At 39.9% G+C, this 17305-nt stretch overlaps 1 protein-coding gene across 1 annotated transcript in view; it reads left to right on the forward strand.

The window, feature by feature from the left end:
* Window positions 1-17305, forward strand: part of LOC100916970 — a 160622-nt gene that overhangs the window by 75791 nt on the left and 67526 nt on the right. The window contains exons 36-42 of the mRNA XM_031945439.1: window positions 1851-2068; window positions 2520-2713; window positions 4970-5272; window positions 5565-5791; window positions 9782-9946; window positions 10607-10684; window positions 15220-15576. Of these exons, the coding sequence (XP_031801299.1) occupies window positions 1851-2068; window positions 2520-2713; window positions 4970-5272; window positions 5565-5791; window positions 9782-9946; window positions 10607-10684; window positions 15220-15576 (1542 nt within the window). The remainder of the gene's footprint in view (window positions 1-1850; window positions 2069-2519; window positions 2714-4969; window positions 5273-5564; window positions 5792-9781; window positions 9947-10606; window positions 10685-15219; window positions 15577-17305) is intronic.

The raw sequence follows: 17305 nt of genomic DNA on the forward strand, positions 1-17305 counted from the left end.
ACAACTAAGCATTAAGTAACTTGCCATGATCACACAGCTATTAAATATGAGGTCAAATTTGATCTTGTCTTTCTGATACCACATCTACAGTCTCTCCGCTGTAGTACTTAGTGAATAAAGTTCTGGTCCTAGAAATGGCAAGACCTCTGTTTGAATCTCACTTCAGTTACTTACCAGCTGTGTGATCATGGGCCAATCACTTAGCCTCTAAGCCTCATCTATAAAATCATAATAGTAGAATCTACTATATGGATTCTTTCATGGATAAAATGAAATAATATGAATAAGGAACACACTTGTACCCTTTAAAGTGCCATGTAGACAGGTCCCTCCCTTTATTTTTGTATTTCTCTCCCAGGGAGATATTTAATTTTGAGTAAACAAAGTAGATCAGATTAGGCAAAATGGTCACTAAAATCAAGTTTTAATTTACTTGGTTTACTACATTAAGCAATGATACTAGAACTGACTCAGTCCAAGGTTTCTCTATTCTCAATCCATTTGACATCTACTTTGTGTTCGTTGTCATCATGGAAAACATACATGAAGTATTTATTCAGTAAATATTAAGCTCCTCCTGGGTCCAGATTGTTGTTCCAGACATTGGGGGAGAATTGACTAATGATCCTTCACTAATGTAGTTTATAGTCCAAGAGGGGAGTGAGGTACAAGCACAGGTAACTATAATACACTGCATTGTTTGCTAAATTATTAGGGGCAGCTAGATGGTGTTGTGTGTTGAGGTGTTGTGGAAAGAGCAACTGGGCTTAGAGTCAGGAAGATAAGCTCAAATCTGGAATCAGACACTTAATTAGATTTGTAACTTTAAGCACTTTCCTCAGTTGCAAAATGGGGTTAATAATAATAGTTGTTATGAGGATTAGTTGAAATAATGCTTGTAAAACACAGTTCTGACACATAATAGGCATTTAATAAATGTTTCCTTCCTTTTAAAATATGACAATCTATGCACTTAAGGAGCTTGTTTCTAGTGTTTTATTAATGCTTTTTTTTAACTCCACAATTAGTAAAATTGTCTCTACCCAATAGAATTTTCCCTTAAAACAGAGAAAAAATAACTTAGTAGAATCAAGTGATGCAGCAAACTCCCCTGACAGCATACAATATTTTTCCACTGTAGGCTATCACTTCTGTAGTGGAAGGAAGGAGATATAGTTCATCATCAATTCTCTGGAACCAAGAATGATCATTATATTTAATATAACTTCTGTTACATTTTACTGGGGTTTTTTTGTTGTTTATATTAGTATTGTCTTTGCATTTTGTTGTTCAATTGTTTCAGTCACGTCCAACTCTCTGTGATTCCATTCGGGGTTTTCTCAGCAAAAATCCTGGAGTATTTGCCATTTCCTTCTCCAACTCATTTCCCAGATTAGGAAACTGAGACAAACAGGGTTAAGTAACTTGCCCAGAGTTGTACAGCTAGTAAGAATCTGAGGCCAGATTTGAACTCAAGGAAAATGAGTCTTCCTGATTCCAAACCCAGAGCTCTATCAATCTATTGCACCACTTAGCTGCTCCAGTCCTTGTATACAGTTTAAAATATATTTGAGTCAACAAATTATTTGAAAAAGTAGCTAAGAATGCCAGAATGTGTATGCTCAATGTCATGTAAAGCCCAAAGAGGCAGTGATTTCAAGTTTAGAGTAATTCTTTTGAATTTATTTGCATGCTAGACTTCATGGAGTGGGTGAAACGTGAATTAGACTTTGAAAACTAGGTAGACTTTCCCTTCTCTCCTTCCCCAACCACGCCTCCTTTATGGTTCCCCTCTTCTGTAGGGCAGAACCCCATTTGACCCTTTTGCCTCCATCTGGTCTACCCTGTAGGTCCAGGCTGCTGGTAGGTATTACAAAGATCGAAGCATCAATGGCTCCTTATCTGTACATGTCTCGGGGAAGGAGTTGGCTCTGCTGGAGGCCAGCTTGAGCAGAGAGTCCAGGAAGAGCTCCCAGGGATGGGATGTGAGTGCTCTCCTCCGGCAAGCCATCTTCACTGATCCTAGGGCAGTGTGGCTACAGATGTCCAGCAAATTCTCTCCAGCAAGGTAATAGCCTACAAAAGTCAGTGGTATAGTGGTCAGGAGATTGGGGAGTAGTTACCTATGTTGTCGGATGTTCCATGATAATGACTTTCAAATCATAGGACCTAGGTTTAAATACCATCACTGATGATTGATACCTGCATGAGTCTGAGTAAGTCAGTCTCTCTGGGACTCAGTTTTTTTCATCTGTAAAATGAAGAGATGGAGCTAGATATCTACTCAGGTTCCTTGCAGCTCTAGTCCCTTCTATGGAGTATGAGTATATTGGCTTAAGAAGGATCCAAGAGGGAAGAAAAGGACCCTGAAGGGAAAGGGAGAGACAAACTTCATTTTCTCCATTGTTTTATACAGGGCATGCTCTGCCCCAGCTTTAAAGAAAATGTCCAGGAATCTTAAGCCTTTGGGATTGACTGTGGTCACTCTTACCCCTTCAATTTGTCTTTTTCCCTTCTAGGGTCTGGTTCTTTACCAAGATGTCAATCAATCAGAACAGTGCCCAGCTGTTTTTCACAGGACTCAAGGAACAGAAGGTGGGGTCCGTCTTGTCCCTGCAGGGTAGAGTCCAACACAACATCAACAGTTGGGGGGCTGTCCCAAAGCTCCTCGACCTCACCGGATCTCTTAAACAGAAGAATCAAAGCAACGAGGGTGTGTCTGCCTTTGATTTCACTTCCTCACTTCTTCCCTGGGAACTTGGCTTTTTTATCATTCCCTCCCTTTCTTCAGTTTTCCCCAGTTTATTAGTTCCTTCCTCATTACATGCAAACTTTAAAAAAAAAACACACACTTAAATTTCATTTATCTGCAGCTTTTGAGACAAATAAATATCCCTCCTCTTGTTAATTCTTTGTCACTGCTCTCTCCTGGTTCTTTTTTTTACTAGCTGACTACTCCTTTTCAGTTTGCTTTGATGAATCATCAGCCCTCTCTTAAAGCCTAAATAAGTCTCCCTTCCATGGCATTATCCTAAGTCCTTTTCTCTTCTTTTTCTACCTTTTCTCTCTTGAACCCTATCTTTTCTACCCCAATTACTCACAAAGCTATTTATTCAACCATGAATAGAAAGTTAACTAATGTGGTTTGGAGGTATGTGATAGATGACAAGAAAGAGCTTACTGCAGATGGTTTGTGATTTTATTTTAATTTTATTTTTAGTAAAAGCTGTCAAGACCTTCTGCTGAGAGGAAGAAAAGACAAGATGTTGTAGGGAGATGAAGTGAAAGAAAGAAGGAGAGAGGAGGAAGGGGGGATGAGAAGCAGGGAGGGAAAAAGAAGAGAGAAAATGGGGGGGAAAGAGGGAAGAAGAGAAGGGGAGGGAGAGAGGGAGAAAGGAAAGGAGGTGGAGGAGAGGGAAGGAGGGAGGGAGGAAGAGAAAGGGAGAGGGAGAAGATTTTGGATAGCTATTTCAAGAAGTGCAACAAGTGATCATTCAAAAAATAAGAGGATTGCTGTTCTTCAGTGAAAATGCAGTTGATTTTAGGTTACATGAACCTATAATGTATACTGTCAATTTAGGTATGTGACTTGTAGCAATGTTCAGCAGCATAGGAGAGAAAGCATAGGGGAAGAGCAAGCCAAGGATAGGGTTTGAGAAGTAGTGAATGACAGTATAAGAGGGCAAGGCACCCATGAGGAGACAATGACATATTGGTCAATCTTGAGGCAAAGCTGTTCCAACTAGAAACTGGAAAGCCCAGAGAGAACAGCACATATGAGCACTCAGACCAACTTTGTAATCCATGATTACATGATATAAGTAATTAAGTAAAAATAACACACTTAAGTCAAATTCAGTTGAGTGAGAGGATAGATTTCAGGACAATAAGATTTTTGTGGATAGATACCCTATGATACTTACAAGTCTTAAAGGGGAGAGAGACCCTGAAATACAATCCTTTTTAGGAAGGCTATCCCCAAACAGTAATAGGCAAACAGAATGTGGCCATGCCAGGAAGAAGATAACCTCTGATACTAGCTCTGAAGGGAGAAACCACAGCATATAGTAGCTTCCTATTTAGTTAATTATACTTGCTAACTAGATGTCAAGTTCAGTTGCTTCTAGGCTATCAAATTGCCAAAGTTCTCAAAATGTAAATTAAGCCATTTTAAAATCACACTGCCTTCTAAAGTCATTATTTTAAACTTTTTTATCCTTTTAATTTCAGTGCCCTAGGACAAAGTTCAGGTTATTCTAGTTCCAGTTCTAAGCATAGGACCAAGATTATGAAGAGAGAAAAGTGAAGAAAGAGTAGGTGTGAAGGACTGGGAACAGAAAATAGGCAGGGTTGGTAAAAATAGTTTTAAGTCAGAAATAGAAGGTGTTATGAAAGGATAGAAGGTAGTAAACAGACATTTCAGAGTTCAGGATCATGGAGGTAACATACTTATCGGTGATGATGAAATCTAAAATAGGATAGTATCTGAGTATGGCTAAGATGGAGTGAAGATAAAGGTGATGGGAGCTGAAGATGTTGCTCTATGGTGTGTGTGTGTGTGTGTGTGTGTGTGTGTAATATAGTAATATATGAAGGGAATAGCAATTTGTATATCAAAGATCCAGGTGTGAAGGCTGGAGGGCGTAGGAAGATGGTCATTCAAATACTGAAATCCTTGAGGAAGGCGGGAGAGTGACCTGGAGGCTGGTACATTGCTTCAGTAAGGATATGAATTGGGTGACACAAATGGATGAAAAAGACTTCAAAACAAGCAAATGGCTAAGAATTGGGCAAAGAGGGATGTGTTCTCCAAGGGACAGGGAGGAGTAAAGAATTCACCACCTCCTCCTAATGTGGAGTCTTGGGACCCTGAGCTCCTTATCTGGAGAATGGGGCAAGGGATGTAAGAAACTGTGTTCTTCTGTTCTTCTGTGCTGAATTGAACAGCCCCACTTTCTGTTTCCCACAGGGAACCTCGGCATCTTTATTGATGATGCTATGTTTGGGCTCCGGCTAAGGGACAAACACGTGTTGGGGAACAGCAGCACACGCAGCGTGAGCTGTGTGATGATTCAGAATGGCAGTCAGGCCATCCCTGAGGAACTTAAGCTGAGGGGACAATTGCAGACCCAACCTAATGGCTATCATGCCCATGTTACCCTTCACGCAGAGGAGACCATTTTGTCCCTGGGCACAGCCTGCATGATAGCTCCAGGGCACAGACAGCTCTCTGCCAATCTGTCCCACAACAGTGACACCTTAAAAAGTTCAGGTAGGAAATACAGACAGAGCCCTGACCCTACACTGGGGATGGTTTGGGATTAGGGGAGGCAGGAGGGCAGCCACACTTTCCTGTTTGCATCATGAAAATCCAGAAAACTATCTACAATCCAAAGTAATGGAAGACACAATGGTATCAGTCCTCTATGACTGACTAAAATCCCCACATTAGTTCTTTATCTCCTCTTCCTTCAACCCCAGAGGAAATGGACTGGACTGAGTTTTTCCGAATGGTCTCACCATCTATCTCCATTTCTCTTGTCTCTGTGTCTCTTCCCATCTAGGACTGCCGACGAGTGGAGAGCTTCTGTTCTCCCACACCTACCGTGCTCCCAACCACAGGCTGACTCTGGGGCTACAGAGCAATGGACACCATCTTGATGCTGCCTTGAGAGTAGAAAATCCTGGGGAATTCTCAGAGGCCCAGATCACTGCAAACCTGAGCCACAATGTCGAGGACTTCAGGCAACTTGGAATCCCTTTTTCTGTTGAAGGAGACTGTTATTATCAAGTGAGTAATTACTTAGTGTGGGGTCTTATTTGACACAGGATATCTGAGAGTGAGTGAGGATGAGGAAGAATGACAAGGGAAGCTGTAAGATACTTGGCTGGTCTCAACTCCCTCTTAATACCTAGAACTTTTCTCTAACAGTAAACTACAATAGGGCAGCTCTCAAGCCAGACTGTGGAATTTTTCTGATCTTCCTGTTACAATTAAGAGGGATGGAAAGAATAGATGTCTCCTGGACCTCCTGGGGTATGAGCCTCTGAATAGGGCAACAACCATGGATGCAGGGATAGACTTAGGAACTTGGTTTTATCAGTTCAACCACTCAGTGGCAAACCAGAGAGCCAATTTATTAATTTCCCATGGAACTTGAGATATGTAATATTCAGAGAACCAACTCTCCTGGCACTAGGAGATCCAGATTCTAGTCCTGCATCTGAAATGTATTGGCTTTGTGACCTTTTGTGAGAATCAAAGGAGATAATATTTATAAAGTACTTAGCACAGTGTCTGTCACATAGTAAGTTCTATATACATATTTGTTGTTCTTATCTGTAGAATGGGGATAATAATAGCACCATACTTACAGTGCTATTGTAAGGATCAAAAGATAAAATATCTAAAATGCTATATTAACAAACAATGAATAATGTTGTTGTTTTGTGGTACTGGGGAAAGATTAAGCTTTGCGGGTGGAGGGTGTATTCTCAAGTAGAGGGAGATGGATTAGCTCAAAGACTATTCTACCCTTATGGTCTCATGACTTTTCTGGGTCTCCATTTCTTCATTTGGAAAAAAAGTGCTGGGGAAAGAGGAAGAGACCCGACTAGAGGGCCTCTAAGCCCTCTTCCCTTGCTAATAAATCTATGATCTCAACATGTTATATAGAAAAAAAACAGCAGACTTGAAGTCAGATCCAAGCTTGAGTTTCAACACTGCCATGACCAACACACATTGCTATGGAATTTTGGAAGTTATGTTATTGCAGATAAAAGAAAACATAAATAATTCTAATATAAATTTTACTGACCCAGCACACGTAGTATGGTGCATATGGTATTCAAAAAATAAACAAAACCTATCCATTATCTACGTGTACTAAACCTCAGAACTCTGCCATACTTTGAACTCAAAATTCAACACAAACCAGCTGCCCTTAGAAAAGGAAAACCAAGAATGCTTAAATCTCCTCTCTCCCTCCCTCCTTTGGTCCTGCCAGTTTAAACATTCAGAGTGCTAGGATTCTTCTGGCAAAGAATACTGCATTGTGAGGAGAAAAAAAGTTTGAGAAATACTTGCTACCTTTCTGAGCATTCATTTGCTCATCTATAAAACAGGGATGATAACAATGAAGTTAGTTACTCCTGATTTTGAGGATCAAATGCATGCAAAGGGCTTTGCAAAACAATAATAATAGCTGGCATTTATATGGTGCTTTAAGGTTTGCAAAAGTTTTTCTATGTAATATCTATAAATATGGGCTATTGTTATTTTTCCCTCCCTTTTTAAGGAAGAAATATATTCCTGGGGTAGAATTTTAAACCTAACAGCAGGAGACACACACACAGGTGTGGAGCCTTTACCTTCATGCTTCAAAGATCAATAATAGGCTGGACAAAGGCCTGGCCTGGATTATTGTAATTTGTCTTTAAATATTGAATTTAGAGCTGGAGGACAGACCTTCCTCCTCTCCCATCAATGTGGGACACAGTACCAAATGTAACAGGAGATTGTCAGTTGTATATATGAGCAAGGGACTTTAATGGTCTGCTAGTGGCAGGAAGATGGGAAGAGATGAACCCTTAGTGAATAAGATTATTTCTCTTTCTCAGGCTTCTCTTCCAGCTCCCAGACTGAAGGCAGCAGACAAAGTGAAGGAAATGCAGGGCTAGAAAGTATATGTGAATGTGTGTTTGGGTGGGTGGGTGAGACAGAATAGCTCTATTAAGAAAAAAGTATAAATTGGACCAATGACACTGATGATGTCTAGATTTATGAGATTTAAGAGAGACAAAGTTGTGCAAAGTTGTTGGTCTCACTCTCTCTTCCTGAGTCAGTAAAGTCCAGGGGAAAGACAAAAGTCAAGACAAATGACCTTGGCTATTTGAGTAAGCCCTGGACACTCCACAGCACCTGCTTCATTCAGCCTTGTGTCTGTTGGAACAACTTGTTCTCCTCTTTCCATTCCTGGGGGGTATCTTCACATGCTAAGGGAAGATACCCTCCCCCAGCTCTCCTATAGGTTTATCCCATCTCAGAGATGGTTTATGGGGTGGCCACTGTGCATGCTACCTTTAACACTTGGTAAATGAGGTAGCCAGCAACTTGGGAGGAAAGGAGTAGAACAAGGGTGACTTCTTCCCTGAGGAGAACTTGAAAAATGACTTTGGACAATGGTTTGTAAATCATATCCCTTCTCCTTGAGAATCTCCGTCTCACAGATTTAGAGCTGCAAGGAATCTTAGAGGTCATGGTCTTATGACAGAGTCTACCTTTCTCATTTTACAAATGGGGTAAACTGAGGCACAGAGCATTTAAGTAACTTTTCCAGGGATACACAACCCAGTGTCTGAGGCAGGCTTTTAAAATCCCAGGTCTTCCTGACTACAAGTTCAGCTCTTTTATCTACTATGTCTTGGTGTCTTTTTAATTATTCTTATTATTATTAGCAACCATAACAAAAATGACAGCTTATTGGTAACTATTACTCCCCATGAAGCCTGAGCCAGAATTACTGGTGATGATGAAGGTGAAGAAAAGGAACAAGATGAAATATCATCAAAAATATCATCAGATTAGATTGAAAGCTTCTTGAAGGCAGGGACTGTCTCTTGCTTCTTTTTCTATCACTAGCACTTGGCTCAGTGCCTGGCATGGGGTAGGTGCTTAGTAAATGTTTATTTCATTGAAGTAAGGCAGTGTGTACAGTGGAAAGAACATCCACTTTGGAGAAAGTGATACCGAGTTCAAATCCTGCCTGATATTTATCACCTATGTAACCTCAAACAAGTCCCCTAACTTTCCTATAAAATGGAGAGTTGGACTAGATGGCTTTCCAGCTCTAGTTGGACAATCCCTTGTGTTGGGGGCAGTGTTTTATGCTTTTAAAAACCCATATCACTAAGAGTAATAATGAGAAGGAAGAGGATGATAGCTAACATTAATACCGTACTTACTATGTGCACTAGCATTTATATAGCACCTACTATATCATAGGGACTGTGGTAAGTATTTTATAAATATTATTTCATTTTTTCCTTGCAGTCCTATAAAGTAAGAAGAGCAGGTAGGTTCATGCTCATTTTATAAAAGAAATGAAACTAGAAAACCAGGAAATAAAATAGTCAAAGTCACCCAATGAGTCCATGGAGGAGCCAGGACTAGATCTGTGCCTTTTCTATCCTAGGCAATGTTCCCTTCATCTCTCTCTTTATTTTGGTAGTTGGGCAGTATAGTGGATATAGTGTTGGAGTTGACTTTACGAAGATCTCAGTTCAAATCTTATCTTAAAGACTTATTATTTGTGTGACCCTGAACAAGTCATTTAACTAGTCTGTGCCTCATTTCCTAATTTATTTAAAAAAATTACTAAAAATATATAATTATAAATAAATAAAATTTATAAAATATAATTTATTAAAAAAATTATTTGATGGCCTCTAAAGCTAAGCTAGAAAAACTCTAAATATATGATCCCATAGTAGCCACTATTTATACATCACTTTAAGGTTTACAAGTACTTTTATCACTTCATTTGATTTTCACAACACCTTTATGAGGAAGGTGCTATTATTATCTTCACTTTACAGACAAGGAAATTAAGACTTAGAGTGATTCTTCTCACTTGGCTAGTAAGCGTGTATGAAGCAGGATTTGAACTCAGGCTTTCCCCTCTCCAAGTCTAGAGTTTTCTCCACTATACTACAAGCTTTTTACATTTTTCTGCTGCTCCTCTGTGGCCCAGGCTCAGAGACATCCAATCTCATTGTCTAGAACTCTGGCTCCAGGCTGGTGGCTGGCATGAAGGCTGGGTTGGATGGGGAGCACCTTCACTTGGCACTGGAGAGAAAGAAGAATGGAGGCCGTTCAGAGGAGGTGGTTCTTGGGCTACAGCACAGTGTTCCTGGACTCATTGGTGTGGTGCCCTCCAGGTTCCAGGTAAGCAGGTCTTGACCTGCAGGTAAAGCCCTGTTTGTTCTAGCAGGAGTCCTTTATCTTAAATTTGTGTTTGATGAAACCCATGGACTTTTTCTTAGAATCTTTTTGACAATTAAAGTTGAACTGTTAAAGTTTAAGAGAAAAAAGTTAAAAACAATTAAAGAAAATCCTTAACAAAACTATTAAAGAAAATACTCATTTTTAGTTGGAGGTTAGTGAAAAGCAGGAGTCCTTTATTTTAATTGGTGTTTGGTGAAGCCCATGGATCTCTTCTCAGAATTATGTTTATAGTTAAAGTTGAACTGTTAAAGTTTAAGAGAAAAAAGTTTAAAAAAACAGTTAAAGAAAATACTTGTTTTTAGTTGGAGGTTAGTGAAAATAAAATGTAATTTTTTTTTCTTGTCCAAGTTTACAGACTCTTGAAATCTATCCATGGATCCCTAAGAGATCTGTGAACTCCCCTGCTTGAGAGCCTCTCCTAAATATTTGTAGCTTTCTTGTCAGGAACAACAGGATAGGTGGTTGCGATTTCTTGAGTGGGGTCCTTCTGATCAAAAGAGGTGTCCATCTGTGGCAAATAAAAGGAGAGAGCCCTTCTCTACTCTTGCCCAAGTATGCTTCTATCCTTCCAGTGTTTAAGTGTCCTCCTGGGTTTTGCAGGTCAGCTGCAGCGGGGAAGCCTCCTCCAGCCAGCTGTCCGGCCACTGCAGCGGGGACATCTCCCACCGTCCGTTTGAGGTACAGACTTCCTTCTCAGCCATGGGGTCCCGTAGATGTGGTGCAGTGAGGTTCAACTATTGCCGGGACAGCCTGAGCGCGAGCAGCTGTCACAGCAGGGGACGTGGGCAGGAAGTCGCAGCAGAGCTGGTGCACACATTCTCCCACCTCCGTTTGCTTCACATCCCAAGAGATGTGAAGGTCAGAGCCTTGCTCAGGTGTCAGCCCGGTAGACTGAAGGCCAGGCTAAATCTAACGGCAGAGGGATGGGGGATCCACACCCACTTAGATGTTCAAAACTCATCAGGCTTCAAAAAGAGCAGAGTAACTTCCTCTCCGAGGGGGCAGACTGATGTGCTTCTCATCAACTGTACCGCAGACACCCGGAGGGTCCCCAAGCCACGTTGCCATGGTTTTGAAGGGCATGTCCATGCCTCCCTTGACAGGAGAGGTGTACTACTCTCAGCAAGAACTCACTGGCAGGGCTGGGGCATAGCCAAGGTCAAGTTGCTCCAGGATCTATCACAAAAAAAGAAACCACAGAATTTAGGCAGGAGGTGGTCAATCACATTATATGCAAAAGCAAAAAATAAAAAGATTAAGGGCAGCTTGAAAGTTCGGAGAAATCAAGATTCTTTCCATACAAGCGGGTTTATCTGGCTGCTGGATCGTGGGGCCAGGATGAACTGGACTTGGGAGCACCAGTGGAGACAGCTGAGCACTCTCCCTGTGCCTTCAAGTGTACAGCTAGTGGGGTGGGTGACCTACAGCCCAACGTCGCTCATTAGCAAGGTCCGAGTCACGGTGGGGGGCCAGCCCCTGAGAGGGGAGCTGCTGACCTCCTGGGGGAGGAAGACAGAGCTGAGGATGCTGCTGCACCACGCCATCCTGAGCTGGCTGCAGGCCGGCATTCCTGAGAGAACCTGGCTCCATGGAGCAGCTCGGCTGGGGGGCCGGGCAGACCTGAGTCTGGAGATGCTGAGTGGATCCTGCAGGGCGTCCGGTGTGGGGCAACAAGGGAGGAGACCACCCGGGCAGTGGAGGCTGGCCCTCCGTGGTCACTGTCCCTACTTCCAGGTAGAAAGGAACATGTTCCTCCCAGGGAAGGACATGTTTCAAACTGCTTTGGCTCTTGCATGCTGCTGGCTGTGGGTCCGCTGACCTTGGAGTGGGCAGGCAAGTCCAGAAGGATGCTGGGGGTGGAGATATGGACCCTTTCAAAATCAAACAAAGGCGCAGTTTGAGGGAGGAGAGGACAGAAACCCTGAGTTACTGAACTGAAAGGGGCTAAGCCATAGCTCTATCGCCTTCCAATCTGACGAGGCTTTAATACGTACCCACCATGATCCAGAAACTGTGCCAGCCCCTAAAACAGACCCTAAAACACTTCTTCCCTCTGGAGAAATGTCCATTCTCCTTGAGGATGGAAGAGGAGAATTCCTTCTCTGTTAGCCATATCTAATTCTGAAATTTCACGGCAGAGCCTCATTTAGCTCCATGGACTTCTGTCCTAAAATTGTAGAACTGAGGTTTATAAGGGATCTTTGAGGTCATATATGCCATGAATTTTCTAGTTGAAGTTAAGAGAGGTTAGTGTCCTGCCTTAGATGACACAGGTTTTAAATGGCAGAGGAACAGAATTCCTGTGACTCCAAAGCCAGGGATCTTTACATTGATGGAAAAGATCGTGTTGGTAGTAGTAATAATTAATGATAATGACTAGCATTTACATAGTATTTTAAGATTTTTAGTATTATATACATATAAATATACATATATACATATATGTGCTTCTTTAATTCTTACAATAACCATATGAAGTAGGTATTATTATTACACCATTTTAACAAAGAAGGGAACTGAAAACTGACAGAGATTAGTAGTTTCCTTGGAGTCATACAGATAAAAAGTGTCTAAGACAGGATTTTCTATTGCTAAGTCTCCCCCTTACACCTCTAACATTCTGAGCTTATGATTCCAATTCATCCCCTTGCCTTCAGGTAGTCTTACAACAAAATCAGAAAAGAAAAAATAGTTCTATCACTATGGAAGGTCAGAAAGTTGGCTTTCAAGAAATCAGCACACTTTGCCTTATCTTTTTCTCTTCCCTTCTTAGTATTCCTCCACCTTCTGATCTGGGAATCTGAATTATTTAGGAACCTTAAATTCTTTTGCCAACACACATTGTCATGGATTTAAAGGATTTTCCTTATTTTGTCTCTGAACTTTTGACTAATCTTTCTCTTCTCTACATTAAGTAGTTTCAAGTTTTTTTTCCTTTTTTTTTTTCAATTAACAAGCATTTATTTTCTCTTCCTCCACTTCTCCCAATTGAAAAAGAAAAAGAAAAGTCTTGTAACAAATAGGTATAATCAAGCAAAACCACTTCCTACATTGGCCATGTCCAAAAATGTTGGTCTTATTCTGTGGCTTGAGTCCATCATCTCTGCTAAAGGAGGGCAGCATGGTTGGTCATTACATTGGTGAGAATTTTTAGGTCCTTCAATTTTGTTTTTTCAATGTTATTATTGTAAAAATTGTTCTTCTGGTTCTGCTTATTTCAGTTTGTATCAGTTAATATAATCTTTTCTGATAAAAAGAAATTTTATCATTTCTTGTGGCACAATGATATTCCATATGCCATAATTTATTCAGTCACCCTCTAATCTATTACATTTGTTCACAAAATCCACCTCCCCATTTTTATCACTTTTCTCTCTTTCTATGATCTAGAAATAAGACTAAAAAAACCTCTCTGAGAACAAAGACAAAAGCATTTTCAGAATTACTGAATTTCAGAATTTGGAGTACCTTTTGAGATTATGTATCTGTCTCAGAATCCTCTCTATAAGGTTGTCAGCATGGTTATCTGGTCTTCTTGAAAATCTCCAGTGAGGGACAAAGAGCCATTTCCTCACCAAGGCATCCTACTCTATTTTTGTGTCTCTCTTTTTATTGGGAAGCTTTTCCTTATCGGCATAAATCCTGTTTAACTGAGACTTCCACCCATTCATTACTCCTGAGTCTGCCTCAGAGGCCAAGCAGCACAGCTCCAATCTCATGTATATATTTATAGGAAGCTAGCATATATTCCCTAAGTCTTCTTTCCAAGTCAGACATCCTCAATTTCTTCTGCTGGTTTCTTGCCTTATTACCATCTTCTGGATTCATTAACATGTTAAAGCATCAATATTATTTCCTAAAATAAGGCACTCAGCATTGAACCGAACCCTCCAAATGTGAAGTGGGCAGGGCATAGTATTCTCACCTTCCTCATTCTGAACACTTTACACTCAGTATAGCTTAAGATTTGTCTTTGTTTTTATGACTTCTACGTCATATTGTCAACACCTATTGAACTTGCAGTCCACTAAAAACCCAAGATCTTAAAAACAAACAAAAAACACAAGAAATTTTGCCTAACTACACCTCTTCCTTTACCCTATACTCAAAGAAAAAGCAACGCATGTGAATAATTTTATTTGTATTTCTCATAATTAAAATTGATCTTTTTAGATTCAAATTAAAATTCTAATTTGTGGAGATGTTTCTGCATCTTAACATTGTTATCCAGCAAGTTATTTTTTTTACCTTTTTTTGTCAGCTGTTCATCCAATAAACCTTTATCCAAATTATTGATAAAGGTCTTTAGCATATATTCTCATTTCTATCCTTCCCTCTTTTCTTTCTTCCTTTCCTCCTTTGCTCTCTCTCTCTCTCTCTTCCTCTATCCTTCTACTTCTCCCTTTTTCTTTCTCTTCACTCTTCTCCCTCCTCCCTCCTTTTCCCTATTCTGTCTTTTCCTCTTCCTTTCCTCCTCTCCTTTTCCCTCCTTTTTTCTCCCTTTACCTTCCCATTCCCCCTATCTTTCTCCACAAACAAAATATATGAATATGTATGTATACACACATACATATATACATGTTTGTCTTTACAATGTAATAGTATAAATTTGTTCTAGTTCTGCTCATTTCACTATATATTTGTATTTGTGTATGTTATATAGTATATATAATGAATATATCCCCAAGATCTGTCCTTGAAATATATTTCTATATCTATTACTCTATATTTCACTTTTCTCTTTCAGTTGTGATTGAATTATTCATGACTATTCTTTTGATCCAGATAGTCACCTACTCTTGAATATACTTAACTATACTGACATCTAGTCCACTTCTCCTGACTTTGTCCAAAAAAAAAAAAAAAAGCATTAGAGATTTTATTAATGCTTTGCTGAAATATAAATCTAGAAATCTGTAATATACTTGCCTTCTACCAGTCTGGTTTCCTTGTGAAGAAAGGAATAGGCTTTTAGTGAATATTGCTTCTCTTTCTAAATGTAAACAAAGCATCTCTTTAATAAAATGTCTTGGAATTTTTGCCAAGAATAGATGTCACATTCTTCACTTTAGAATTTATACACTACTCTGTTAAAGAAAAATGCTTAGGCTATAGGAGAAATGATATATTCTCCCGTCAAAGAGAATGGGTTGGTTGTGGAGGGTTCTTGAGGTCATTATTTCCCTAACATCCTCAGTCTTCCTTGGTTGCAGAGTCCAGCCATGCTGTCCCTGAATGGTTCCCTTCTAGTACATGGTTGCAAGGCCAGGCTGGCTGGATACCTCTCTTCTGGTGAAGCCTTTACCCACATCCACTTGTACACTTTCTGTGGTCTCCACAACCACTTGGAAGCCCAACTTCAACAATCGTGGCCTCTACTCAAAGGACTGGGAATTGCCGAAGAGAATCTTTTCAGGGTATCAACTACAGGTGGAGATGCACCAAAGGTGCTACTAGAAATGACCATCGGCCCATGTTCTATGATGGCAGATGGAGATGTCAGGATGGAAAGCAACAGAACTCAAACCAACTGGACCCTCTTTCTGGAGAATCATTGCCCTACAATAGAGGTATAATTCAGTCTCAATTTTTTAGGTCCATTCTATATTCAATTTATATTTACTTTATACCTACTTACATCTAAAACTGCATTAATCATTGTGGAGGATATCCCTGGGTTCCTAATAGCACCTAGCATGGACCAGCATAGGAGCTGCTCAGTAGTTTTTGTTAAATGAGTGAATGGATATATGAATGAATAAATAAATTTCAGATAAGGGAATGTAGTTAGAAGTGACCAGAGAATGTTTTTGAATCTTGAAGGATATATTAGATTTGGCAGAGATGAGGAAGACAAGTGTAAAAAAAAAAAAAAGTAAAAACCATTTATACAAGGTACCTTAGTGTTGACAGATCCAGAATTTTTCTGGCTTATTATTTATCAGGCTCTCAAGTCTTTCATAAGGTATCGGCATAATTCTCCTAATAACTATTTCTGCCAGTCCTTTCCCTGCTTACTTATCAGCTATATTTATTCTTTTGCTTTGTTCTCAGTGATCATCCCTAACAAAAGGATTGAGGGGGAGACATTCCCAGTGCATCATTGTGATTGCCAGCACAGTTTTGTGTTTCTATGGCAAAGCAATAAATCGCCTAAACTATTTCTGTGTCTTCTGGGAGTTTTTAGTGTCATTTGGAGGTAGGGATTAGAAGACATAAGAAGAACAAAAGAATGAATTATGCCCCAAGAATTCTGAAAATTAAACTGGGTATAAATTATCGCTCACACAAGTGTTAAGTGAATTAGCTTCTTCACCAGTTTATTACAAATATTTATGTATCTACTGTATATGATAGCTCCAATAGGCAAATACAAAGACGTATAAGACAAAATCCTTCTCCTCGAGGTTCTGACAGTCTACTAAAAGGAATAAGTATGTAAATAAGTGGTATATAAAAAGAATTTGGTGAGTACCCAGGAGAAAGAAGATGGAAGTATTATGAGTTTAGGAGAGGAAGGAATTCCTTAGTGATAGTGATGGTGGCCAGGGATAAGAGGGAAAATCAAGGAAGGCTTTGTGAAATGTGCATTTTGATTATTGAAAATGGTTAAGATTAGAGGTAATGCATTCCAGTTCTAGAGAACAGCATGAATAAAAACACAGAAATAAGAAAATAGAGATCATGTTTAGAGGACAAGTAGTCGTCTAGTTTAGCTGGAGCATGGAGTATATGAGAGAGATTACTGTGATAAGCTAAGTCAACTGGGGTGTTTGTGAAGAGTCTTGAATGCCAGGATAAGAAACTTGGGCTTTATTTCATAAGCACAAGAGAAGAGGGGCTACTAAAGATTTCTGCATAAAGGAGTGATGTGATCCGAGTTGTGTAAATGTGAGATGTGTGCTAGTAAATGTTTAATAATAGTCTCTCTGAAAACCATGACATGCTTTTAAATTTAATCTGAATTATTAACATTTTCCATCTCTTTTTAAAGTCTAGACAACTAATAAAATAATGTCAAGCCCCGAGTTATAGCATTTACCAAATTTTGAGATGTAAATGCTTGCATTGAAAATTTAACAGCAGAATCTCCTAAGCCTGTATTAACTGACTCTAGAACATCCCTGCTAGTAACTGCTGTGGAGGATGGAGAAAGGATGGAGAAACAAGAGAAATAATTCACAGTGTGATATTGTGTGCCAGATAGGAGCTATTATCTTTGAGGGAATGCCTCTTAGCCAGTGTATACCAGGCTTGAGATGCCCTTAATTCCTCTCCCTCCCCCAACACGTCATTTAC

The sequence above is a fragment of the Sarcophilus harrisii genome, chromosome 1 (genome assembly GCF_902635505.1).
Source record: "Sarcophilus harrisii chromosome 1, mSarHar1.11, whole genome shotgun sequence".
NCBI lineage: Eukaryota > Metazoa > Chordata > Mammalia > Dasyuromorphia > Dasyuridae > Sarcophilus > Sarcophilus harrisii.